Source organism: Babylonia areolata, chromosome 34 (genome assembly GCF_041734735.1).
Source record: "Babylonia areolata isolate BAREFJ2019XMU chromosome 34, ASM4173473v1, whole genome shotgun sequence".
Classification (NCBI taxonomy): domain Eukaryota; kingdom Metazoa; phylum Mollusca; class Gastropoda; order Neogastropoda; family Buccinidae; genus Babylonia; species Babylonia areolata.
Window position 1 is genome coordinate 7686910 of NC_134909.1, and position 26505 is coordinate 7713414.

General features: G+C 41.6%; 1 protein-coding gene across 1 annotated transcript in view; it reads left to right on the forward strand.

The window, feature by feature from the left end:
- Window positions 1–11327: 11327 nt before the first annotated feature.
- Window positions 11328–26505, forward strand: part of LOC143277370 (uncharacterized) — a 32626-nt gene continuing 17448 nt past the window's right edge. The window contains exon 1 of the mRNA XM_076582153.1: window positions 11328–11341. Within this exon, the coding sequence (XP_076438268.1) occupies window positions 11328–11341 (14 nt within the window). The remainder of the gene's footprint in view (window positions 11342–26505) is intronic.

Below are 26505 nucleotides of genomic sequence, written 5' to 3' on the forward strand. Positions count from 1 at the left end.
ACTGGGAGCAAGAGTGGGAGCCTCTTGTCTTCGGAGGAGGACAATCAAACGGATGAGCACTCTTCACCCCCATCCCAGGGTGACAGACTGAGCCCACGCCTCCCTAGGGACCAGCCTGAACCAAACTCGGACTTAGCTGAGCTGGAACTGACCCTCCCCAATTGGGTCACACATGCTGAGTTGTTCCGTCAAGCTACATAGTCACCCTTGGCCCTCCTTAGGCAATGTGACTCAAGCTCCAGAACCACCAGACGACTCAGTGCCAGAAGTGGTGCAGGAATGGCTTAATAAGCCAGCCTGCACTGTCAGGATTGCTCCTTTTATCCCTCCTCCAGGCAGGGAGTCCCTCTCTGCCCCGGGCGCCTTCCCCCCCAGGCAAGTTCCTCAAAGACTCCTCCAAAGGCGGGGTGTGGTCCTTGTACACACAAGACCACTCTGCCTACATGGAAGCGGAGCCCTTCACGCAGGACAGGATGTTGGTCTTGCAGCGCAGCACCTTCCCCTCTTCAGGTAATCTATCCTTTAAAACATAAGCAGAGTGGAACAGATTGGCCCACTGCTGCCTCCCTGAGGTTTCCACGGCTTATACCTTTTTGATGCTTTCCTCTACAGGGCCATTGAGCTGTCGGAACATCGTCTTGTTCATCAGGACATGGGATTGCCTTCCTCTGTCCTGCCAGGCCTCTTCACCGACCAGAGATTAAACACTTTTGGCAGTAGGGTAGCCTCTGGTCTCACAGCGGCCGCAGACACAGCTACCAGCCTTCACTTCAGCATTGGAGGAGAGGGCTGCCTTGCGGACCATCCCATCACAGCAACACTCCCTCTTTGGCCAGTATGCACCCCATTTCGTCAGCCACAGGGCAGAGACAAGCAGGGAGGTGGCTTCATATTTTGCCCACACCTCCCAGGGTTGTCAGGGTTCGGTGCCATTGAAGAGACCAGCCACCAGGGCACCTAAGTCGAAGCAGCATGCACAGAATCAATGGCAGAGGAAAAACCACCTCATGTCTGTTAAAGCCGACCAGCCATTCCCAAAGCCAGAAGGCAGCATCCCCAATAACTGGGCTTTGATTCAGCGTTTCCAGTTGTCCAGCCCCTCCAAGTAGGAAACCTGTCCCGGCACGCACATCAGTGGCATGCTCTGGGACTCAACGACTGGATTGTGTTGGTGCTAGAGTCGGGGTTCATGCTGCCTTGGGCAGAGGACCGCCCTCCTCTAAGACCCACTCCTCCTCCTTATGTGTCCAGCTCTGTCGAGCAGGAGAGTGTCTTAGAGATATTGCACCTACTCCTCATAGGGGTGATATTTCAACTCTTGGACCCGGGCCAGTTTTTATGGCCGGTTGTTCGTGATTCCAAAGGTCTCGGGTGGATGGAGACCAGTCTTGGACTTATCACCCCTCAACAAATTCCTCCCCAAAATCAAATTTAAGACACATAGGCACAGATTCAAGAGTCCATTCAACAGGGTGATTGGGCTACCTCTACCGATCTTATTTTCATATCCTCAGTTCATCCGGTGTCCTGTCGGTACCTGAGGTTCATGTGGAGGGACAAGTCGTTCCAGTTCTCTGCCCTCCCATTTGGTCTGTCCCTTTCCTCTTTCCTGTTTACCAAGGTGGTGCGGGAATTGGTGTCCATCATCTGGTTGGGATCCATTCATCTCTGTGTGTGCCTGGATGACTGGCTCATCTGGCCCAGTTGCAGGCCCTGTGTCAGAGGCATACAGTGAGACTTCTAGACCTTTGCTGCCAACAGGGCTTCCTCACGAACCAGGAGAAATGCGATCTGTCCCCATGTCAGTCCTTCGACTTCTTAGGGATGAGATTCGACACGCGATCCATGATAGTCTCTCTGTCGGCAACAGCGTGGACACTTTCATCTCTCCTGGGCATGATGGACACTTTCATCTCTTCTGGGCATGATGGAGTCCATGGCACCCCTCATCCCCCTTGGCAGGGTTCTCAAGCGCCCTCTTTGGAGGGCACTGAGGTTACGGTAGTCCCAGAGAACCCAACCATGGGATACCCAGATATGTCTGGGTGAGTGGTTCCTCAAGGTGACATCAGAGTGGTTAGCAACCCCTCTTTGGACACAGGGGGTGCCTATAGCCCCACCTACACTTCAAGTGGCACTCTTCACAGATGCCTCCTCCCTGGGCTGGGAAGCCCACATGGACTCACTCCTTGCAGCAGGGACTTGGTCCCTGGAGGAGCGCCTATGCCACATCAGTGTTTTGGAACTGGAAGCAGTTCACTGGGGAGGCCACTAGCAAGACCATCCGCTTGTTCACGGACAACACGACGGTCGCATGTTATGTGAACAAAGGGAGGTTGTGGGGGGGCGCATTCAGCAGACCTCTCCCTGTGGACAGAGGCTCTCCTCTGTTGGTGCCACAGCAAGGGCATTGCACTTTCAGCAAGACACATAGCAGGAAAAGCCAACATCTTGGCAGATGCACTCAGCAGTGCCGAGAGTGTCATCCACACAGAGTGGACCCTGGACAAGGACACCCTTCAGGGGGTGTGGGAGCAATGGTTTCAGCCGATGGTGGACCTCTTTGCCACAAAGTTCAACAAGAGACTCCCCAGTAATGTCTCACCAGTCGCCGACCCGGAAGCGTGGGCAGTGGATGCTGTCTCTAAACTGCAGCAATCTGATTGCCTATGCGTTTCCTCCTTTTCCAGTTCAATCCAAAGTGATCCGGAAAGCAAGACTGCTTATTATTATTATTGTACCGAAATGGGCGGCTCAGCCCTGGTATCTGGACCTCCAGTCCTGACACACATTCCACCTCTGGAACTCGAAACCAAACCTCATCTGCTGAGGCAGCCTCGTTCGGGAATCCCTCATTCCAATCGTCAGCTGCTCCACCTGCACACGTGGCTGCTGTGCGGTCGGAACTGTCAGCTCCACCAATGAAATCTTCGACGCCTCAGTCGGCCTCTGTGCCAGAGGCGTTTACTGAGGGGGGCGCCTCCTCTGACCTCCTCTCCATAGTCTCCAAAGCAAGGAGGGCAGGGACTGACTTATCTGGAAGAAATGGTTGCGGTGGTGTATGGCTCAGGACGTTCCCCCAACTAACCCTACAAGCATGCAGCTGGCCAACTTTCTGGCTCACTGTTCCTTGGTTCTCAACCTGTCTGCTAATTCTCTGCGAGGGTACAGGTCTGTCATCTGTAGCACCGTCAGACAGCTAGGTGGTCCTTCCTTTTAAGTGGATTTCCGTCTCAGAGAGGTGACTAGGGGCGTCTCTCTGAAGGAATCTATAAACCCCACAAGAGTGCCCCTGTGGGACTTGTTCATGGTGCTTGCTTTCATTCGAGAGCAACCATTCGAGCCTTTGGGAACTAGTCCTTTCGACTTACTAAGTACACCCTCAAGACCACTTTCCTTCTGTTGCTGGCCACAGGCCGCCATGGAAGGGAGATACATGGTCTTAGTGGAATGCCACAAGATCTGGCCTTCCACAGAGATGGTTCAATCACCCTCCGTTTCCCTCCAGAGTTCCTGGCTAAGAACCAAGACCCGGAGGTCCCTTCCCTCTCTCTGAGGGTCAGACCTTTGATATTCTTGCCCAAGATGATGAGGATAGGCATCTCTGCCCTGTTAGGTGCCTCAAATACTATTGGGATAGGTCTCGCCACAGGCGTTCTTCTTATCTCCCTCAGTGAGAATCACAAGAAAGACATTGCTGCAGGCATCATTTCCCTCTGGGTTACCCAAGTCATTCTTAGAGCCTACTCTCATGCTCACAGGGATATCAGCTGTCTTAATCCCAGAGCAAACGAAGTGCAGGCCATAGCCACTTCAGCTGCTTTCCAGCACTTGGTGCCACTGCAGTATGTCTTGGAAGCAGCCTTCTGGCGGTCTGAGAATCCCTTTAGCAACTTCTGCCTCAGGGATTTCCGTATGACCAGGGCTGACGGTTCCAAGGGGTTTCCTTTTTTCCAGCCAACACTGCCGTCTTGGTTACAAGGGTTCCCCATTCGAACCAGTAGGCATTGCCCTCCTCCATTTGCTTGAAATTCTGCATCACTTTGACATGGTACAGTATGTGACACCAAAAGGAGGAGTTTGTATTATACTCCCTGTTTGGTGATACATAAACTTACCATGTCAAACTCGAATGCCTGCCCGTCCGTCCCCACGTCTCCGCCGTGGTTCTCATGGGGCATTTTTTTCGATAGCCACGGAATGATTCAGCGCTTATAGCTTTTAGAGGTGTTTGATTGGCGAAGAGCGGACCGGGCAAGACACCGTTTTCACCGTTAGCCGCGCGAAATTTGGCCAAGCAGAGCAAACTGATAGGCCTAGTTTGCATCAGTTTGACATGGTAAGTATATGTATCACCAAACAGGGAGTAAAATATAAACTCCTCCTACAAGTCTGCCAATATAAAGAAGTAAAGTGGAGTGATGGCCTAGAGGTGACGCGTCCGCCTCGGAAGCAAGAGAATCTGAGCACCCTGGTTCGAATCACAGCTCAGCCACTGATATTTTCTCCCCCTCCACTAGACTTTCAGTGGTGGTCTGGATGCTAGTCATTCGAATGAGACGATAAACCGAGGTCCCGTGTGCAGCATGCGCTTAGTGCAGGTAAAAGAACCCATGGCAACAAATGGGTTGTTCACGGCAAAATTCTGTAGAAAAATCCATTTCAGTAGGAAAAACAAATGAAACTGCATGCAGGAAAAAATGTAAGTAAAAAAATAGGTGGCGCTGTAGTGTTGCGACACGCTCTCCCTAGGGAGAGTATACCGAATTTCACGCAGAGAAATCTGTTGTGGCAAAAAGAGAAATACAATAAAAATAATAATGATCAAGAAACTTTTTTTTTTTTTTTTTTTTTACTTAGGTGCCGATGTTCACCGTCAACTGATGAAATACATGGATTTTATGAGAGAGGTGGCGTTGAAACTTCAAAACATTAACCATGTTACGTCAATGAAGGAAGTGTGACACGACATCGTGTTTTGAGCTTTTCTCACTTCCTGTAGGGAATTTCCGCATGAAACGTCACTAGTTTATGCAGTTTGGTAGCTAGATATAGTAGGTGTTTCCCAAAGTAGACTTCCACCAAATGTTGATTTTTGGCTTTTCAGATTTGAAGTGTTACCTGCATTACAACGCTTGCGACACGAAAATTTAAACTCCACATTTGGGAAACATTTGAGCTATTTTAGACAATTTCATGCTCTTATGTCCATTATTCCAATGGATTACATACATTCACCACGCCATCTTCAGCTGATGGAATCTACAAGCAATGCAGAAGATCAGAGTTGTTCGTCAGATTTTGTGACACTACATATAACGTGCTTATGGCTTCAATTTTGTGTCCAAACAAGAATTAAAAAAAACAAAAAACAAAAAAACAACAACAACTAATGATGACGCACTTGTGCAGGATAATGTTAAGAAATAAGTTTTCTTATGATAGATGATAAAATTTCTTGTTTAAACTTAATTCAAGCTTTGTAACAGGCTGATGTTGGAGACCACGTTTGCCAGTCCCATTTTCAGTCGCCATTTTTTGACTGATTTTCATCATTTGAGCAACATTGCTTAAAATCTAGATGTCCATGCATGTTTTTTCTTGATACTGGCATTTCTTTAATGTTATTGGAAACATTTTATTTTATTTTTATTTTTCAAAAGCCTTAATTTCAAGAGAAAACATATGATGTGGGGGTACCCCGAATAGTGACCAATACCAAATACTATCATGTATTACACAATTTATAGAAGTTCAAAACAGAATATATGATATGCCGTGATACCTACATACCCAGACATAAATCAGAAGCTGCCCTCAGTGAAATAATTTATTATCCATTCATATTTTCAAGACAAGCATGTTGTGTTTTCGAAATTTACGGTTACGCTTCTGATACCGATCATCAGATACTCTCTTCGTCTAGCAGATGGTTAGAGTCTGACGGGTGGTCACTGGATAAAGAGAGTAATTGTGCAGTTCTTAAAGACTTTCAAAGCTCTGGCCAAACATTCCTGGAATTGCAATTAAAATGAAGACTTTCGTTTGGACAGTTTTTTGCTGTGTATGTTTTTGTTCAGTTCTGAACTGCATAATTTAATTTCCGTTTGTTTTCATCAACCAACCTCTCTGGAAGCTATTAATAATATTAACCTGTCAAGAACTCTGCCAGTTTCTGTCTTGAGGAAAGTGATATATAGATAGATCTGCCACATGTTTGAAAGCAAAATTGTTGTTATGAGACTTACACTTACTGAGGTATATAATGTCATTCTAAATATCACTGTTTCAGGATTTGCTGTGAGTCAACACCTGGACTGCCCTTCAGAAGACTGGGTAGTGGGGTCCTCTATCACCCTGAAGTGTTACGTGCCCAAAGTAGTTTTCCCATCTAAATGTGTGGCTCACCCTGATACCGCCACCATCCATGTAACTACATCTGGTTCCACTTCTACAAGGTGCACCTTATCTAGTGTTTCCATCAACACATGCAGTGGGTCACCCAGTGAATGTAGCTGTGAGACAGGCAATGCCACCTACTACATTCTCCAGTACACCTTCACTGCTGGAACTGATGATAGTGGATCATGGAAATGTGAGGCAGAATGTTTTGGTCCCAATGGAGTCCTCCCGCAGCTGCACTTGACCAATACCAATTGTGATAACAGGGATGTCGGTAAGTCTGCTGTTTGGACAGCTGATCATTGTAATGATATGTTGAAATAATATGTATGGTCAAGAATCTGGATTGGTGTCTCCGCCCCCCCCTCCCCCTCCCCTCCCCCAGTTTTTGTTTTGTTTTTTGACATGCATGGTGAAAACTTGATGTTATACAGTTGTTGGTTGTTGTTGCTTTTTTAACAGATTTGTTTATTTACCACATGCACTCAACACAAAAGACCATTTTGATGTATCATAATGTATACATGTATGCATATGCTTTTACTTGATGTTTTATACGCTGGGGCTTCCAGAGGAACAGAGAGGAAGAGGATTGCACACACTCACTCACACTCTCTCTTCATACCAATAGCAGAGCCACATGGAGTGGTTTTTATGGAGTGTTTTCTATAACTTTAGAATGAACAGAACCCAAACAGCAAATAGCGGCATTAACTCAATCTCTAACTCAACTCGCTGCTCCCCTGGTCTCAACCTGTCAGCTAGATCTGTGGATACAGGTCAACTATCTGTACTACAATCAGACAGCTAGGTGGACCTACCTTTCAAGCAGATTTCTTTCTCAGAGAGGTCAGTAGGGGCACCTCTCTTAAGGAATCTAGAAACCCTAGGAGAGTGCCCCTGTGGGACTTGTTCCTGGTGCTTGATTTCATTCGAAAGCAACCCTTCGAGCCTTTGGGTACCATTCCATTTGACTTACTCACCCTTAAGACCATTTTCTTTCTGTTGCTGGCCATGGGCCGTGTAGAAGTAAGATATATGGTCTTAGTGAATGCCTCAAGACCTGGCCTTCCACAGAGATGGTTCCATAGCTGAGAACCAAGACCCTGAGGTTCCTTCCCCCTTTCTGAAGATCAGACCCTTGTCTGATATCTTAGCCCAAGATGATGAGGATAGGCATCTCTGCCCAGTTCGGTGCCTCAGATACTATTTGGATAGGTCTTGCCACAGTCGTTCTCAGAATTACAAGAAAGACATGATTGCTGCAGGCACCATTTCCCGCTGGGTTTCCCAAGTCATTCTTAGAGCGTGACGGTAGTGTGGGGCGGACATGACTCTTGAAACGCCGAAATGCTTACATTTATGGATCTGGTCCACTGTCTGGTGAGTGGTGACTAAAAAAAAACACTAAAATACAGCAGACTTCCTATGCCTTGAGTTGTATTTAGAATTTAATGTTTTGGATGAGTGAGATCTGTTGTTGTTTTTTTTGTTTGTTTTTTGTTTTTTCGGGTGTTTTATTTTTTAATGTCCCACAGCATTTTCAGATTAATGCCTTATTACATGGCATAATTTTGCTACTCCTGGCACATTCATGCATTCAGTATAACTCCTGTCCCAAGCAGAAGTTACTGTTTTAAGAAAACTATTAAAAAAAACATTTTTATTTTTTATTTTTTTATGAATTGTCTATAGACCTTGTTCATTAGAAAACCGGACGTCAGTGAAAAGTTCAGCCCCTTCACCTTGGGACGTCCGGATAAGGCAACATGGCGACTCTGTCCGCTGAAACTGAAAGTGCGTTTGAATCCATGAAAGTTAAAGAACCGAAAGAGTATTTTAAAAAAAAAGAACGGACAACTGATAAGTAGCGCGAAAGTTGAACCTGTTCGTCGTGCAAAGATTTTCAATTGTCACAGAACCAGAAAGAAGTTGAAGTCAAGTCAGTTTCTGCTGTCACAGAGACATTTCTGCTGTCACAGCGACATAAACCTCCCTCAGATTTTTAATAACTGAACTGAAGAAAAAAAGTATCGCTCCTGTGTGTGACCCATTCATTCAGAATCTATATACATTCTAGCATTTCATATTGTTGCTACATAGTATGTGTGTGTGTGTGTGTGTGTGTGTGTGTGTGTGTGTGTGTGCCTTCTAAAAACAGATTTCAGACGAGAAAATGGCCATTGCTGTTCCAATGAATTTGGTCTTTTTCTGGATTTTCTATCACATGATTTTTTTTTTTTTTTTTTTTTTTTTTTTAGTAGCTTTTATACACATTGTCGGGAGGAGAGTGTTGAGTTGAGCATGGAAATCTGTGGGGAAATGAGTGGTACAGTTTAGCATGAGAATTGTGGGGAGAAGAGTGGTGGAGCTTTGCATGGAATTTGATTAAGGATAATAATCATCACAACTGATTCATGTGTGTTTCATCACAGTTGCATTGATGATTAACTGCAAGTAAAGAATGATTTCATCTTATGGTGTAACATGCATGCATGTGTGCATACAGTACTCACTCATTCATCATTACAAGTGACATGCATTGATAAGTCTTCTCAAGACTCCCAGACATTCAGACACACCAGTCTAGTACAATCAGCTGGCCTGTTTACCCAAAATGGATATGTCTGTACTTTCACCAGGTTAGCATATCATGTATTTCTTTTATGGAAGCCTGTAAGTTCATTGCATCTAACAACTGGCCAAAGGATTAACACATACATACCAGTTTTCTCTTTGATGCCATTATTTAGAAACTGGTAGTGCTGTAAATTCTTAGCGTAAATATTTGCATTTATTTACATTTGTATGCCCCACCTCCCGTCTTTTATTTCCTGTATTTTTTTTAAAAAATTCATATATATATAATTTGTTTATTGCTTGTTTATTGCTTGTACAATCAAATTTGGACTGTTTACAAAACAGGTATGAGTCAAACACAGACTTGAAGAAAATCACTTTGATTAGTTATTTTCTTCTTTTTTTTTATATCATTCATTCAAACCTAAATGCTAAACAATGAACAATTGTCTAAACAATTTGAGTTATTTATGATGTGAGCACCATTTAGTTTTGGATGTTGTGCATCTGTGTGTGTGTGTGTGTGTGTGTGTGTGTGTGTGTGTGTTTGTGTGTGTGATATACATCTGTATTCAAGTGCAATGTCTACATTCAGAAAGGTTTTTTTTTCCATGATCAGAAAGAAAGAAAAAAACAATAACTCTGCAGTGAATCTTAACAGGTTTGAACCACACTGCACCCCTCCCTCAAAGAGAAGAAGAAGAAGAAGGAAGAAGAAAAATCACAGCTACAGTTTCTGAAATCGTATTTAAATGCACCATATGATCAATATCATTAGCAAGCAGTGAGTATAAGCTTTGGCTGTTGAAATCAAATTATCTCTTGTAATTGTATACAAGTGATGTATATATTGCATATAAATCAACATTATATCAGATAAATATAAACAATATATTAACAGTTGCAATATTTGTTCACATCCGTATGGGGGGAAAAAAAAAAAAAAAAAAAAAAAAATATATATATATATATATATATATATATATATATATATATATATATATATATATATATATATATATATATATATATATCGGCAGCATTCAAACTCCACAATTCCCAAGAAAAAAGCTTTAAAAAAATCTTCATACACAGATGATAATTTGACTGTCTTGCACAATTTGTCAGTACCAATGATCCTCCTGAATCAATCTGCTCTCATCTAACACACACACACACTCTACAAATTGACACCCCATTCAGTGATCGAGCGAGTTATGTCGGCGGGGGCATCGGTGCTTCTGGGGGTTTGCTGCTCTGGTCCCAAGTCTTAATTGACGGCCTACATAGCCATTGTAGCTATTCGGGCTGAATAAGTGGTGTTTTTTTGTACTGATGCCCCTGATAGGGCTTCCCATGCCGAACAGGTCGTGAGTGAGGCCCAAACTAAAAGTGACCCACTGTCCCTTTCGCTATTCTCTATTCCTCTTTTTACCGCCTCTTTTCTGTCCTCAGCTCCCCATCAAGCCTTCTTTTCCACATTCTTTTTTCTCTGCAGTCTACTCCACGCCCGCCGTGTTTGCCGTGCGGCGCGACCTGTGATGGAGGGGAATGAGATCCTGGGGATTGAGAGAGCACGCTGCTCTCAACACGTCCCTTTGGCTCGGACCTCTCCTAAGACAGGCGGCACACATTGGCCCGTGTGTGTCAATCGGCTACCCCTTCGTGGGGCTGGGTCAAGACTGGCAGTTTGGAGGCTAACGAGGATAACCCCCGTAGTGCTCAGTTCTCTGTCCCCGGGAGCTGGGCATGATCGGGGGGGAACGCGTTGGAGCTAAACTGTTAGTCGTATATCCCTCCCGAAACCTGGAAGGGGTCAAGTTGGTGTTCCCTTGACCCTGGCCCCTACGTTGGACCCCATGGTGGGTGGGTAAGGGAGGGATGAATTTGCAATTTAAAAAAACATGGCTTCCAACCAAATACTCCCCCGTAAACTTGGGAAAAGGAGGAGACCAGGAATTGATGATTCGGACCCCAATTCGGTTTAACAAGTCACCCACTTACCTTCATCTGTCTTCTGGAAAGCTCTTGTGTTTAGATCTGTCGGTCTGCGATCCATCGTTAGTCCTGGACTACGAGTGGAAAGTGCACGACGATCTGCACGGGAGTGACCACTCCGCCCCACAGATGGGGAAGGTGACTCTGCCAGACCGCCTGAACTATGACAAAGCTGACTGGGGAATTTTTACCACGAAGTTAAGAGCAGAGCTGCAGGAAGAAACAATCTTAAAAAGCAAGAACCCTGCTGACACTCTGACTCAGATTGTTTTAGATTGCGCCAAAGCAGCAGTCCCATCGTCCACCTCCAAGTCTCAGATGCCAAGAATGCCCTGGTTCAATGCGGAATGTCGGGAGGCCCGTAAGTCTCGGAAGAGAGCGCAACGACGCGTTTTGCAGAGACTGGAGACTGATAGCGTTCGAACCCATCAACAGCTGAGGGCGAAAGCCAGGTATGTTTTAAAAAGAGCCAGAGAAAATCATGGAGAGATTTTTGCTTTTCCTTAACCTCCAACACACCCAAGAAGAAAGTGTGGAGGGTTTAAAAAAAAAAAAAAAAGGGCGAAAACGTCTGCCCAACTTTTCACCATCTTAAACTTTCAGATGCTCTGGTCACAGAGAAGAAAGCAGTTGCCAATTTGCTTGCCTCCACAATCGAACTGAACTCTAGATCTGCCAACAAATCTGCTCGGTTTCTCAAAACCAAAAACCTGAAAGAAAAAAACACCCTGCAACTTCTCTTTCGACAACACAGAGAGCTACAACCTTCCTTTCACTATGAATGAACTAAAATCTGTCCTTCAGACCTGCATGGATTCCTCTCCAGGAATGGACGAGATCCATTATAAACTCTTAAAACATCTTCCCGAAACCTGTCTGGACACGCTGCTCAAAGTTTACAACCACATCTGGATCACAGGCTTTTTTCCACCCTCCTGGCGGAAAGCCCTCATAATCCCAGTGCCAAAACCGGGAAAAGACCCCTCGAACCCCTCCAACTACCGCCCAATAGCACTGACCAGCTGATTCTGCAAACTGATGGAGAAGATGGTCAATGGTAGACTGATCTGGAAACTAAAGACCGATGGCCTTCTGGCGAAAGAACCGTGCGGTTTCCGCAAGCATCGATCTACCGTTGACCATCTGGTTCGTCTGAAAACCACTGAAAGGAATGCCTTTGTAAACAAACAGCATGTGGTGGCCATATTTTTTTTACTCAGAGAAAAGTTACGATGCTACCTGGAAATTTGGAATCCTCTCGGACCTGGACAAGCTCAGCTTCCGAGGACACTTACCACAGTTCATCCACAACTTTTTGCAAGACAGACAATTCCAGGTGAGGGTCGGCACCACCCTGTCTGACATTCACGAGCAGGAGCTGGGTGTTCCGCAAGGGAGCATTCTGTCGCTGGCTCTCTTCAGCATCAAAATTAATGACACCGTTCAGTCGGTTCAGAAGGGATCGGACAGCTTACTGTTTGTGGAAGATTTCACCTTGTATGCAACTGGCTGCACGTATGCCAGCATCCAGCAATGGCTTCAGCTCTGCGTAGACAAAATCCAGTGTTGGGCAGAGGAGAATGGTTTTACCTTTTCGTCCTCCAAAACTGAGTGTATTCATTTTCACAACTTTCGCCAGTTCTATCTGGACCCTGAAATCCGTCTGGGAAAATCCACCATCCCGGCGGTCAAGGAAGCTAAATTTTTAGGGGTCGTTTTTGATCAGAAGCTGAACTTCCTCAGCCAAATCCGTCTGGGAAAATCCACCATCCCGGCGGTCAAGGAAGCTAAATTTTTAGGGGTCGTTTTTGATCAGAAGCTGAACTTCCTCAGCCATATCAAACAGCTGAAAATGTCTTGTCAAAAAGCCCTGAACATCATCCGAGTTGTGGCACACACGGACTGGGGTGTTGATAAGAGAACTCTCTTGCACCTCTACAGAGCCCTGGTCCAGTCCAAACTGGACTACGGAAGTGTAGTATACGGCTCGGCCAGACCGTCATACCTGAAACTGTTGGACCCTATACACCACCAAGGGCTCCGTCTCAGCTTTGGTGCATTCCACACCACCCCTGTCCACAGCCTGTACACAGAGGCGGGGGAACCGCCTTTCTCCAACCGCAGACTGAAGCTGACCCTAAATTACTACTTGAAACTGTTTTCTGAACCTACAAACCCTGCTTACGACGTTGTATTCAACAACCCCTTCAACAAGAAATTTAAAGACAACCCAAACTGCATCCCTCCTCTTGGACTCCGCATTCAGCCGCACATAGAAAATGCCGATCTGGATGTCGGTGGCATCTCAGACTTCTCCAAGTTCACCGACAGCCCTCCGTGGACCTTTAGAACACCGGAGGTCCGATTCGATCTGGCCTTGTACCGTACAGACTCCACCAGTTCTCTGGCCTACAGAACCTACTTTTCAGAACTCTGCCACAAATTTCCCACTTTCCAAAGAATCTTCACTGACGGTTCCAAGTCAGAGGACGGAGCCGCTGCATCTGCGTTCTGTCCCGCCTTTCCTGACCAGCCCTCAATGGAACACATCCTGTGTGACAGCTCAGTGTACACTGCGGAACTGACCGCACTGGTTCTGGCAGTAAAAATGGTTCTCTCTTCGAAACAAAAGAGATTCATGATCTTTTCCGACTCCTTGTCAGCCCTGGAGGCGATCGCCTGCAGGAATATCACTCATCCCAAACTGCTGGAAATTTTATGAAGCTTTTACTCTCGCAACGAAGAATGGATACGAGGTTGTGGTGGCCTGGGTTCCCGGACATGTTGGCATTCGTGGTAACGAAAGGGCAGACCTGCTGGCCAGGAATGCTGTAAAGAAAGAATTATCGAGATCCTTTGTACCATACACAGACATGAAGCAGAAGGTGGAGAACACTTATGTTAAGGATCTTTGGCAAGAGGAGTGGAACACCCAGACGGACAACAAGCTCTTTCAGATCCGTCCAGACCTAAAAGAGACCCTCCCTTCAGGGGTGAAGAACAGAAAGGAGGAGTCTGTGCTGTGCAGACTGCATGCGGGGCACACTTTTTTTTACTCATTCTAATTTGTTGAAGGGGGAAGAGCCCCCTCGATGTATTCCCTGTGATGAGCCTCTCACCGTGAAACACGTGCTCCTTGACTGTTGGGATCTGCATGACGTTAGACACAGACATTACACGGCGGTTTCTTTGAAGACCTTGTTTCGTGATGTCCCTCCGTGGGCCCTGATGGACTTCTTAAAAGAAGTGAACATTTTTAACCAGATTTGAAGGTTTAAAATTATGGATTTTTTTTTTTTTTTTTTTTTTCAACTTTGAGTGGAAAGTTTGAAGTGGTGACTCATTTTACTTGTTTGTTTTTTTACCCTTGTAGTAGTTATTAACGCGGCGATAGCCTTGAGATGGCCTTAGTGGTCGGCAAGGCTCTAAGCACCATAATTTCATTTCAGGTAATCGTTCACTGTGTCATCAGTGTCAGATTGGTGTAAAGGGGGAAGCAAAGCTGTCAGATCATTACGTATTTTCACTTTCAAATTTGTTAAATTTTGTAAAATTACTGAATTTTCTGTCAGCAGCATTGCTTTCCACTGCTGATGCAGAAGTAGCAGTGATGTCTTCTTGGACTTGCACATCTGACAGCTGTGACAAAAAAAGAATATATAATAATAGCTTGAATGTTATGACAGTTGTTCTAATTACACATTTTCAGTCAAACTCGACACAACCCCTAAAATGTGTCGGATCTATTCACTGCATTATGCATGTGCAGAATCTCAAGCCAATGAGTTGTTTAAATTTGCAACAATAACTATGCTCTCTCTCTCTCTCTCTCTCTCTCTCTCTCTCTCTCTCTCTCTCTCTCTCTCTCTGTCTGTGTGTGTGTGTGTGTGTGTGTGTGTGTGTGTGTGTGTGTAAACATTCACATTGCCTGTGGAAGTAGCAAGGATCTCACTGTCTCAGTATCATTGTTACAGCACTTTCTGAAAATGTGCAAGCATATCCACTTGAAAGAAGTATGTGCTGACAAATGTTGTATTGTGGAAATTCTTTGCAGTGTTTGTTTCAGGGGTTCATTTATCAGTTTTGTACTATGTGTCAGAGATGCATATATCTGTGCTGAATAAATATCACAGCTAAGAATGTGACCAAACACACACACACACACACACACACACACACACACACACACACACACACACACAATATCCAGTGGAATGATACCAGCTGGTGTACTGTAATTCTCCGTTTTAAAGGTGAAATTGTGCTTTTGGGTTCAAACATTATCATATAAGTGTGTGAGAAATGAAGACAGTATAATTATCCCTCTTTGAGAAATCAGACCCAAAACATTCTTAGGCTTGGCTGTTGAATTGAAACAAATATATTTTGAAACATAAAAAAAAATGAACATTTGATTCAAAATGTCATATACCGTGCTTGTTTTGAAGACTTTGTTCGTAAAAAGTGAAGGAATATCATCGCCACTGAGGGTGTGGTCCTTTTCAGTTCACGAAGTGATTCTGAGATCGCCACGCTCTATGCAGTCGGATCGTGGCTGGCATTCGTTGCGATGTCACCTTTCTTCCTTTGAAGTTCGAACAGCACACACAGTACTTCTTTCCTCCCGTTTTCACCAGACCTATTGTGAAGCATTTACACAAGTACAATCGATGAACTCGCAACTTTCGCTTTTAGAGACTCCCCACGAATTCTCTTTCCGGCTTAAGCAAGGGCAAATTACTCTTTTTTTTTCTTTTTTTCTTTTTTTTAACGAACAAGGTCTATTAAGTGCTCAAGGAATGGCCAAAAGTGAGTGTTTTAAAATTGCAATGCTACATTATCAAACTGTGCACCACCAATGAGATCTCTGTGTGTGTGTGTGTGTGTGTGTGTGTGTGTGTGTGTGTGTTTAAGTGTTTTTGTTTGTTTCTGCACACAGGTTATGTACAATACTCTTCCCCTCCCTTATACTCCAAGGTAGTGGTGGAAAATACATTAAATATTGTTTTGATGTTTTTGTCTATAGGTCTCTGTTTTTGTGTTTCTTTCTTTCTCTTTAGGGGGAAAAAATTTACATCCAGTTTTCTTTCTCTGTAGAACATAACAAAACAACCAACTGATATTTTCTGATTTTTTAGTGTTGTGTGCCTTTACTTTTTTTCTGTCTTTCTTTTTTTTTCCCATTAAAAAGGTTGGTTCAGAATTCACTCCTCTCTTTTTATTCTTTCTCTCTTTATTTCCTGTTCCAGAGCCAACAACAACACCTCCACCAACAACACCAGGTACTTTTTCCCCACTCTTCCCTGCTGCTGCATATGAATGTGTGTTATCACATGTACACATGGTTCAAAACACATAAAAATTTAACTTGTTTCCCTGGCTGAGAAAACCATCTATACAGACTTGTGAAAGTCATGAAACATGATAGGTATATAAACATATTTCTGTTGTGCATGGGTTCATTTACATGCATGATTAAATTAAATCTTGCACAAGGATCTTGGAAATCTCTTCAAGAAATACATGCAGTTTAACATGGGAGCAATTTTGACTAGTAAAATCTACAAAGTAAACTGTTTCACTGCCTGATGCAAAAGAAACATTTGACAGCAAAGTTTGAATGAAGTTTATGAGAAATTTGGATGCATGACTTAGTGCAATGACAAAAAGGTTGAAACAATTTTTTTTCTTCATGTGTGAAGTTCACATGTTGATTTCGCATCAGTTTTTCTGGGCCCATGGAATTTCATGTGAAATTTGCATATATATATGAAGAAAAAAAGAGCCATCCATCCATAGTCACTCTAGTTTCCTGACAGTTTTGATTGAAACCATGATGCCAGTATAATCAAAGCCAGCACTTTGTGTGGAAAATAATGGTGGTGGTGGTTTCAGTAGTTGGCAGAAAATCATGTTTATGTCAACAGAGATTTTACTTTTCACAGCCAATTTCCATGCCAGAGGGGTTTTTTTTGTTTGTTGTTGTTGTTTTTTTAACAAACCATTCCGTCAGTAATTAGGTGCACCAGTGAGTTACAAGCCAACACGGGGGGAAGATAGAAAGCAATATTCTTTTATGAAATCGGGTGTAGAGGGACTGACATATATATGTCAGTGTATGCAGGTACCTTTCAGTGTGTTGGAAACCTTTTCCTGCCCCCCTGCTTTGCATGCTTTCACCTCCACCTTCCCTCCCTAATGCTGTTTGTCTAACAAAGAAAACTGTATCCAGGGTCACAGAGCATGGATGACCCTGGTTGTCCAAATGACGGTGTAAAGCATTCTAACATCACTGGGAGTTTATCTGTTTTATTGATTGATATTTGTGATGCATGGGTAACTTCATACAGAATCATAAAATTGGTTATGGGTTTGTGTTGCTTTTCCTTCAGGTCTCACCATTATCCTTTGCTTAAACTGAATTCTCATTCCACACATGTGTGCCTCGTTGGGATTGGTGCTGGGGAATGCTCTAGGAAGCTTTATTTATTTATTTTCATGTTACAATGTAACATAGCAAAATTAATTAAGGTACAAGCATGATGGCGATATCAGAATTTAAGAAAAGGAGAGAGGATGATGTTTAGAGAGCTCTAGATCACAGCAGCCAATTGAAATCTAATGGTGCACATAATTTTACAACAGATGCACACACACATTATGGTTGTATACTGTATACTTATACTATATATTTGATTGTTTATCCATGACATGTAATAATTTTATTGTATTGACATGACTGACTTAACCCTTTGAGTACCAAAGATTTTTGTATTTAAAAAAAGAGAGAGAAAGCTGAGTCAAGGGTGCTTCAGTCTCTAACAAATCCCAATTTTCATAATGTGATGGTGAATTTTGTCTGCCGCTCAATATATGCCAGTTATTTGGTAAATGAAATGAAGCTATTTTGGTGCAAGAAAAGGTTTTCTGCTATTTTTTGTGATTTTTTGTTTGCTAAGATTTCTTCCAAAATGGTGGCAAAATCTGAGACCTGCTCACGAGTACTCACTTTGAAGGTCTCTTTTAGGTAGTAAATACGCTCTACACAATAGTTATTAGTGTGTTTCTCTTTTAATACAAATCATCTACATGTGTCAGGCAACAGTTTGTGAATGGAAGGCATAACAAATTGCTTATGAAACTTCAAAACTACCCTTTTCGTGCATTACTTTCGTGTTCTGTTTCGTCTGCACTGCATCTAGTTCCTGCGCCACAACAACATATGGGTTAATTGACATATATATGTCAGTGTATGCAGGAACAGCAAAAACTACCGACGTCAGCCAAACAGAAATGACAGGCAGTTAGTTTCGGAACAAGGGGGAAATGGCGGCTAATTCAAAGCTAAGAAAAATGCCGCTTGAGCCGTGCTTTCTGGATATACGGTGCGTCTGCTCTGATCATCTCAAAGAATATGACTTATGAGGTATTGATAACTAAGTTCTTCTTCACTGCCTGCCAGCCCATCAATATCAGAAAATCAGAGATTTGTGATCATCATGTATGGTCATCCTCAGATGTTGATAGTGATAACATCATCTATGCTTTCCAAATCCAACATCTTAAGTTGATTATTTAAGACAGCCCAAGTAGACTCCCACCAAAGACCCTCTGTGTACAACCTTCACAATCGCGTCAACGAATTTGTATGGATCACAAATTGCAGACTATATAAACATAAAACTGCCATCTTCATTGCAGGACGAATTCCATTATTATTTTCTTACTACTGCAGCAATTATATCTATGTAGCAGAGCCATTAATGTAGCTGGTTACTACAGAGCTAATTGATGTTTTTATTCACTCCACAGTGTTAGCTGATTTGACACTGTAACTGTACAATCATACCAAATACATGGAAATACATTGATTATAGACCAAAGTTTGACAGGGACACTTTATGTGTTAGTTAGTACTGACTACGTCATAGAAATATTTACTGTATTTCAGGTGCTACTTTGTGAAAATCATTGTATGTTTGAAATAGTTTGGCTTTCTGTTTTAAATTCACTGATTGATTAGTTAGTTGTTGTTGTTTGTGTTTGGTTGTTTTGTTTTGTTTGTTTGTTTTTTTAATTTTTTAAAAATATTTTTTTAAATATTTTTTTAAAATAAATAATTCTTTTATGTATTTATCTATTCATTTATTCATTTACTAGGGTACTGCATCACTGAATTTGTTTTATGGAGATCTGTCAGGCTGAGTTTGTGCATGCCATCTGTATTGTGCAGGGAGAAAGTGGAGAGGTGAAGATAATCTCGATGTTTGAAAGAACACTCACTTTATAGCTAAATTCCTTGTTTTGTTTTTCATGTTAAGAATTCAACAATTATTACGTATTTTTGGATGATTAGTAAAGTTACTAGTCACAGGAAGTTAGTGTGCTTGTTTTCCAGATTGGAAACTGAAATACACCCCCTCCCTCCAGAAAAAGACTTTAATAGTTTCGTTTTGTTTTTCTTTGCTTTGTTTTCTTCAAAGATCAGTACAGTCGTAAGTCACTTCTGTTGTGACTAGTCATCTCTCTCTCTCTCTCTCTCTCTCTCTCTCTCTCTCTCTCTCTCTCTCTCTCTCTATTTCATTTTATTTTATTTTATTTTATTTCGGTTACGTCCTTCTCGATGTTTAAAAGGTGGGTGGATGAAAGGAAATTCCTTGAATGTATGTACAGTTCTCTGATGATAACTTTCATTGCTCTAATTCCACAAGATGTCTACACTCTGTCCTTATTTCCATCCCTCCTTCACGCCCTGTCTGTCTTCTATTACCTTTTGCTGAGCCTTCAGTCTTAAAAGCAATGGCAACCAAAGGTATTGAACAACGCCACCTCTTCCTGCTATACCAATCACTCGTCCTCAGTGTGATCGACTACGGACTTGGGCTAACAACACCATCTCAAAGCAACCTCCTAAAATTAGAAAGAGTTCAAAATGAAGCTATGAGGCTGATCCTTGGAACAACAAAAGACACGCCCACAGAAACCATGCGATACCTGCTTGACCTTCCTTCAGTACAGACCAGAAACAAGTTAGAACAGGTCAAGACCTACTTCAAAGAATTAGAAAACCCTCAAAACCCACTGCATGACGCAGTCAAAGAACCAAAAGGCAGCCGTCTAGGACGAGGAAGATCATGGATGGGGCAAGCAGAAGACACAATCCAGCTAGTGTGCTGACTACAAGACCTGAAAGAAACAAAAGAATGGGAGAAAAACCCCGAAAACCTTAACCATCTATTCAACACAGCCATTTCACCCACTCTAGGAAGACATTGTCGGGAATGGCCAGAGGGCAAAACTGATTCGGAAGTGAAGCTACTCATAAAAGAAAACAGTAAAGAAGAGGACATCATCATATAAACAGATGGCTCAGTCACCAAAGACCAGTCCGGTTGGGGATTCACTGTGAAACAAAATGGAAAAACAATTAGGGAAGAGAATGCTGCCTACAAAGTCACAACCACCAGCCTAACGATGGAAGTTGAAGCTGTGACACATGCCCTCCAGTGGCTATTGTCCATCCATACACCCGGAAACCAACATGCCATGATTCTAACTGACTCAATGAACCTCATACAGAAAAGTGAAAACGGAATGGGAAGCCCAGAGTGGCATAAGGCAATGCGCAACTTTCAGATTAAAAAACTCACATGGTCATACTGCCCTGGACATGCAGGTGTTAAGGGAAATGAGCGAGCTGACAGACTTGCTGGTAACGCAACACCAACGAGCGGCCTACATCTAGGAAAATCGGAAATCCTCAGAAAAGTCAAAGAATATCAAAAAGAACAGGTACAAGGCCATCACACCATCGATCGCCTCAAAGAAATAAAAGCAGAGAGAGGGAGCGGCCGTAAGTCTCACATGAAAGGTAGAGCACGATGCTTTGCAAATCATCAATCGGCATCATTTCCAAACCAACATTGTGCAAATTTCTTCAAAACGGATCAGAGTCTCCATGGGCTTTTCCAAATACAATAGACTGAGCAACACACTAGACGCCACGTTCTTGGCATGAGAGATCTTTTCCCATCCCTCTTGCAGCCAATCAGTGGCAGCCTCTGTGCGTGTGTGTGTTTTGTGTATGTGTGGGTCTGTGTTTTTGAGTGCGTTTGTGCATGCGCGAGGGTGTAAGTGTACACAAGTGTCAGGAGAGTTTTGTGCACGTGCGTATGTGTGTGTGTGAGGGGGAGGTGGGGATGCGGGGGGAGGGGGGGGGGGGGTAGAGGATGAGGTATGTGAGTGTATGCATGCCTACACTGTGGGAGAAACAGGAAAATGGAACGTGCGGGTGTATATATATATATATATATATATATATATATATATGTATATATGTGTGGGGGAGTAGGGGATATGGGCGTATGTGTGTGTGCTTGTACAAGTAAGTGTTCATCTGTGTGTGTGTTTGTGTGTGTGTGTGCCGTGGAAGCTGTGATACGTAGCCTTGAAATGAGTGTGTGGAGGAGGGGGGTAGAGGAGGTGCAGGGTAATGTGTGTGTGTGTGTGTGTGTGTTGGGGCTCATGTACGTTTATGTGTATTTGACTGTGCTTTCATATCTGTGAAACTGCATGTTTGCTGCATATCCGTTATGCATGTGTGGGTGTATGTGTGAATGTGTGTCTTCATGTTTTACATTTATTTGCTTATTTATCATCATTGTTGTCTTATTTATTTATTATTATTACTACTACTACTACTACCTTTTTAAAATAATAATAATAATTTATTTATTTATTTACTTATTTATGTACGTTTACCTATTATTTATTCACCTTTTTTTCTTTCTCAAGGCCTGACTAAGTGCGTTGGGTTATGCTGCTGGTCGGGCATCTGCTTGGCAGATGTGGTGTAGCATATATGGATTTGTCAGAACGCTGTGACACCTCCTTGAGCTACTGAAACAGAAACTGAGCATGTGATATAATAATAATAATAATAATAATATGTAATAATAATTTTAAACATAATTAAAAATTAAAACAACAACAACAACATAAAGCAGTCACTTTAAAACATTAACATTTATGAAAGTATGCAACACAATTCCGCCGGGAATGTACAAGACAGTCGATTCAGTTTCTCTTTTATGTTCATTCTAGTTTTATATTTTTAAGTTGATCTGAAAACTGAGTATTTTGTTAAACTAATAACATGTAGAGCCAAGTACAAGTACTTCTAAACATCGTATGAAGTGAAAAGGACTTCATTTTGAGAAAAGTCAAGACTGGAAATTTTTACGTTTCATCAAGGGTATTAACTCTCATGGTTTATTATTTTAAACTGTGAATTCCGACTGATTTTGTTGATATTTTTATGGCAACAGTTTGGGGCATAATCCAGTAAGTGATGAGGCGTTCACAAATCTTTCTCAGAATATTTAACAGTCTCCTCCAACTTTCCATCACATGTTATCATGTATTGTTGATTGAATATAGGATTGAACGGGCAGGTCAAGTATTTGAAGCAAAATGGCGTCCTTTGCGTTCGCGAGGAATATGAGCACACGCTTTGAATATGTATGAATATGTGTACGCAATTGATTTTTGCCCATGACCTTCAGGGCTCAGCCAACAGATCTATAAAGTCCACTCGTAGTATTGATTTAAGTATTTTCCGAAAAAGGCCAGTGGGGGAATGAACATAGTGAAAACCCTGTACACTGAGAGTAAAACACACAAGCTTTTTATGTATTGAGTATAATTTCAAAATATAATGTTTGAGATGAGAAAGATCAGTTTAAAGCAAATTAACCCCCCTAGCATTAATTACAGATTAATTTCCCTTTTTACTATCTGCAGCAAGACATGCACCAGTAATATAACTTCCATGCTTAGCAAAAGAAGTTCCTGTTTGAACAAAAAATGACAACAATTACTGCTCTTGATGCTGTTTCAAAATGTCATATCAAGGTGCCAAGTTTAGAGAACAAAAAAGAAGGAGAAGATATAACAGTAATTCATTTTGCATGTAATTTGGCTTCTTTTTTATTTATTTTTTTGTTTTTGTGCCCATCCCAGAGGTGCAATATTGTTTTAAACAAGATGACTGGAAAGAACTGAATTTTTCCTATTTTTATGCCAAATTTGGTGTCAACTGACAAAGTATTTGCAGAGAAATGTCAATGTTAACGTTTACCACGGACACACAGACACACACACACACACACACACACACACACACACAACCGAACACCGGGTTAAAACATAGACTCACTTTGTTTACACATTGATGTTTACTGGGTAAGGAAAATTGCTTGTCACTGACATTGAAATATAGGTAGGCTAAACGCGTTCACAGCACAGTCACTCAAAAACATTTATAAAGATAATTGTGCGTTATCACAGCTACATAAATAAAACGTAGACCTCATAAGAAAACATGTCATATAACGCATCAATACAATATTAACTGATAAGTAAATGAATGAATGAATAAATAAACAAATAAATAGATACATACATAACATAAATAGAAAAAAAAAAGAAAAGAAAAAAAAACACGTGCTCACACACACACACACACACACACACACACACACACACACACACACACCTGTCAACGCACCTACCTCCAAAACTTCCCTCTAAACACAAACACATCAGGACACACTGGAACAACAGTGCACCAGCTACTACCACAATTCATTATGAAGAAGTGAGTGTAAAAGAATAAATAAGAAATCAAATAAACAAAGAGAATGACAAATTTTGAATACTGTATCATAATAAAATTATGTCATTTGAAAAAGATCCTTTTTGTACGAGTTTTAAAATGAAAAAGGCATTTTAAAAGATAAAATGAAATAAAAAATCTATTGTCAGTAAATTTCCTGAATTTGGTCTTTTGGCTCAAGTACATGTAAGATTAAACATGGAAAGCGAAGACACTTTTTAGAAGCGCAGACACTTTTTAGAACATGTATATTCATTATGATAATTATGGAACACACTTGATAAGTAATTAAACTGATGTTGGCTCGGTACAGACACACAGACAACTCAAACACAGGTTTATCATACTGATTCACGTTGTGTGTAAACATACACATGAACTGATATAATCAGGAACATGTCAGTGACTTTACAGAGTACTGGTTCCAGCATTTTGAAACAGTACTTTGGGCTGGTCAGGTCCATGAGTTCCAAACCAAGAATCAGAACTTTAACAGCAACGATGTGTAATTGTTTGGTATGAAACATAATTTCCTTTCGATGTCATACATCTATGTGCAGTGAATGTTGTTTTTCAGAGGTTGGGTGTAAAGGCAACATTTTTTCTTCTTTTTTCTGTTTCAGATTCATTATCACCACAATTCACATCATCACCAAATGGTATGGCACCTTCAACTACAGGTACGGTATCTTTCTCTTCGTAACCCCTGACCCTTCTCCCCCACCATATATGAATATATAGATGTGTGAGTGTGCACATGCACATGTGATTCAAAATACATTTAGTTTACCTTATGTTACCTCATGTTATGAAAATCCTTTATAAATACTTGTGAAAACCAGCAGCAGCAGTACTACTTGTTTCTGTTCTGTCTCACTCTGTATGTCAGTGTATCATTATATGTTATGTACTCTATTGTTTCATTTTCTCTCTTATCTTTCTGCTGTTCGTTTGGTAACAAAAGGCAAGAAAGAGCTATGAAACCTAAACAGACCCTTTCGAAAATATAAAGATATATGGCCCAATACCTTATTTACGATTTTTTATACCAAAATAAAACCAATATTACTTTACTCTTCTGAAATACGGGGAATGCAACGATTGGATAATATCGAAAAGGTCAATATCACGGCATGCGAAATATATTAGGGGTTCCTGTGCGCACACCCAATAAGATGGTGTTGGGCGAAATGGAACGTTATCCATTGTACGTGAACTCTTACAGAAACAAGTCTCAGGTACTGGTTTAATCTTCTGGGAATGGATCAACAACAGTTACCACGAAAAGCTTATGACATGTTACAGTATTTAGATGAAAGAGGGAAAAAACAACAACTGCTGGGTTATACAAATAAATGAAGATTTATCTTTCACTGGTTTCAGTATTATGAGGCTACAACAAGGGATTGGGGATGTTAAATTGTTCCTAAATATTTTCAAACAACGTCTGGTCGCCATATTTATTAAGGAATATATATTCACATTATCGAATATTTAAGGTTGTCTTTGAGAAAGACAAATACATAATGATTACAGGTATTTACTGCTTTAGAGTTGCTCGCTCTCAGGTGTACTTCCACTCAACAATTATATCGCTCGTTATAGCAACCCGAACCAGAAAAGATGGTGCCCCTTTTGTATATCAAAAACCGAAAATGAATTGCTTTTTCTATTTGAATGCCCAGATCTAAAAAATGAATTTTTTTTAAAAAGATTCAAAGAAAGTTTTCATTTGCATACTTCTCCAAGTGACCTACATGGGCGTAATTTGTCTGGATACATGATTCATGGTATCAAGAAAAGATCTCGTATGATCAAAGATGATTACTGAACTGATGCTTTCAACGTCATTAAATTCATACCTTCTGTATGTTTGATTTGTTGATATTGGTGAATGTGTAAGTTTATAATGACACTGAAAACATGTTAAAAATGTTAAGGAAATGTGAAATGTACATCATAAACACGTTGTTATTATTATTATTACTCTCTCTCTCTCTCTCTCTCTCTCTCTCTCTCTCTCTCTCTCTCTCTCTCTGTGATAATTAATGAAGTTTGTCAACCCTTGAATTTTTGCCAGCTGAATGATAAACATTGATAATAACCAGAGCATCCCAAAGGACTTTTTATCAGTTTGTGTGATTCTGTTGAGATTTGCCAGCACCCTAATTCATATATTGTAACACTGTTCTTGCTATTGATATAATTATCCAGAATATACCCTCTCCGACCACCACCCCCCGACACCCACCATACCCAGACCCTGCCCCCGAACCCTGTCCCACCCCCTTCCCATGTGTTTTATAACGATCTTAGGCCGATATACAATAAACCATTTGTATTTGTCAATTTTTTTCTTTCTGTCTCTGTCCCTCTCTTCCCTGTCACGATTTCTTTTTTTTTTAACGTCCGTGACATACCAAAAAAGGGAAGACAGAATATTGTATCATCTGATATTCAATATATATCTCAGAGAAAGATAATGTATGTTTTGTGGATAACAATGGTTCAGATCAAAATGAAAATCAGGCATATATTGCAACAACAAAAAAGAAAAAAAGAAGAAAAAAAAAGAAAATCCCAGTGTTTTCTGCATAAAACTATGAAAAAAAAGAGAATAAAACAAATTGTTTTGTAAACATCGTAAAAGGCATTTTCCAATCGACAAGTAAAAGGCCTAGTATATGTCCTGTACATCTTTTACCCCAAACATCATCAATCAACCTATATGCCTACATACTCTCTGTCATTTTAATTTCCACTCTTCCAGGAATAAAGAGATAGGGAAAGGCAAATGCAGCGAGAGCTGGAAATGAAAAAAGCTTGAATTGGAAGCTTCCAAGACTGTC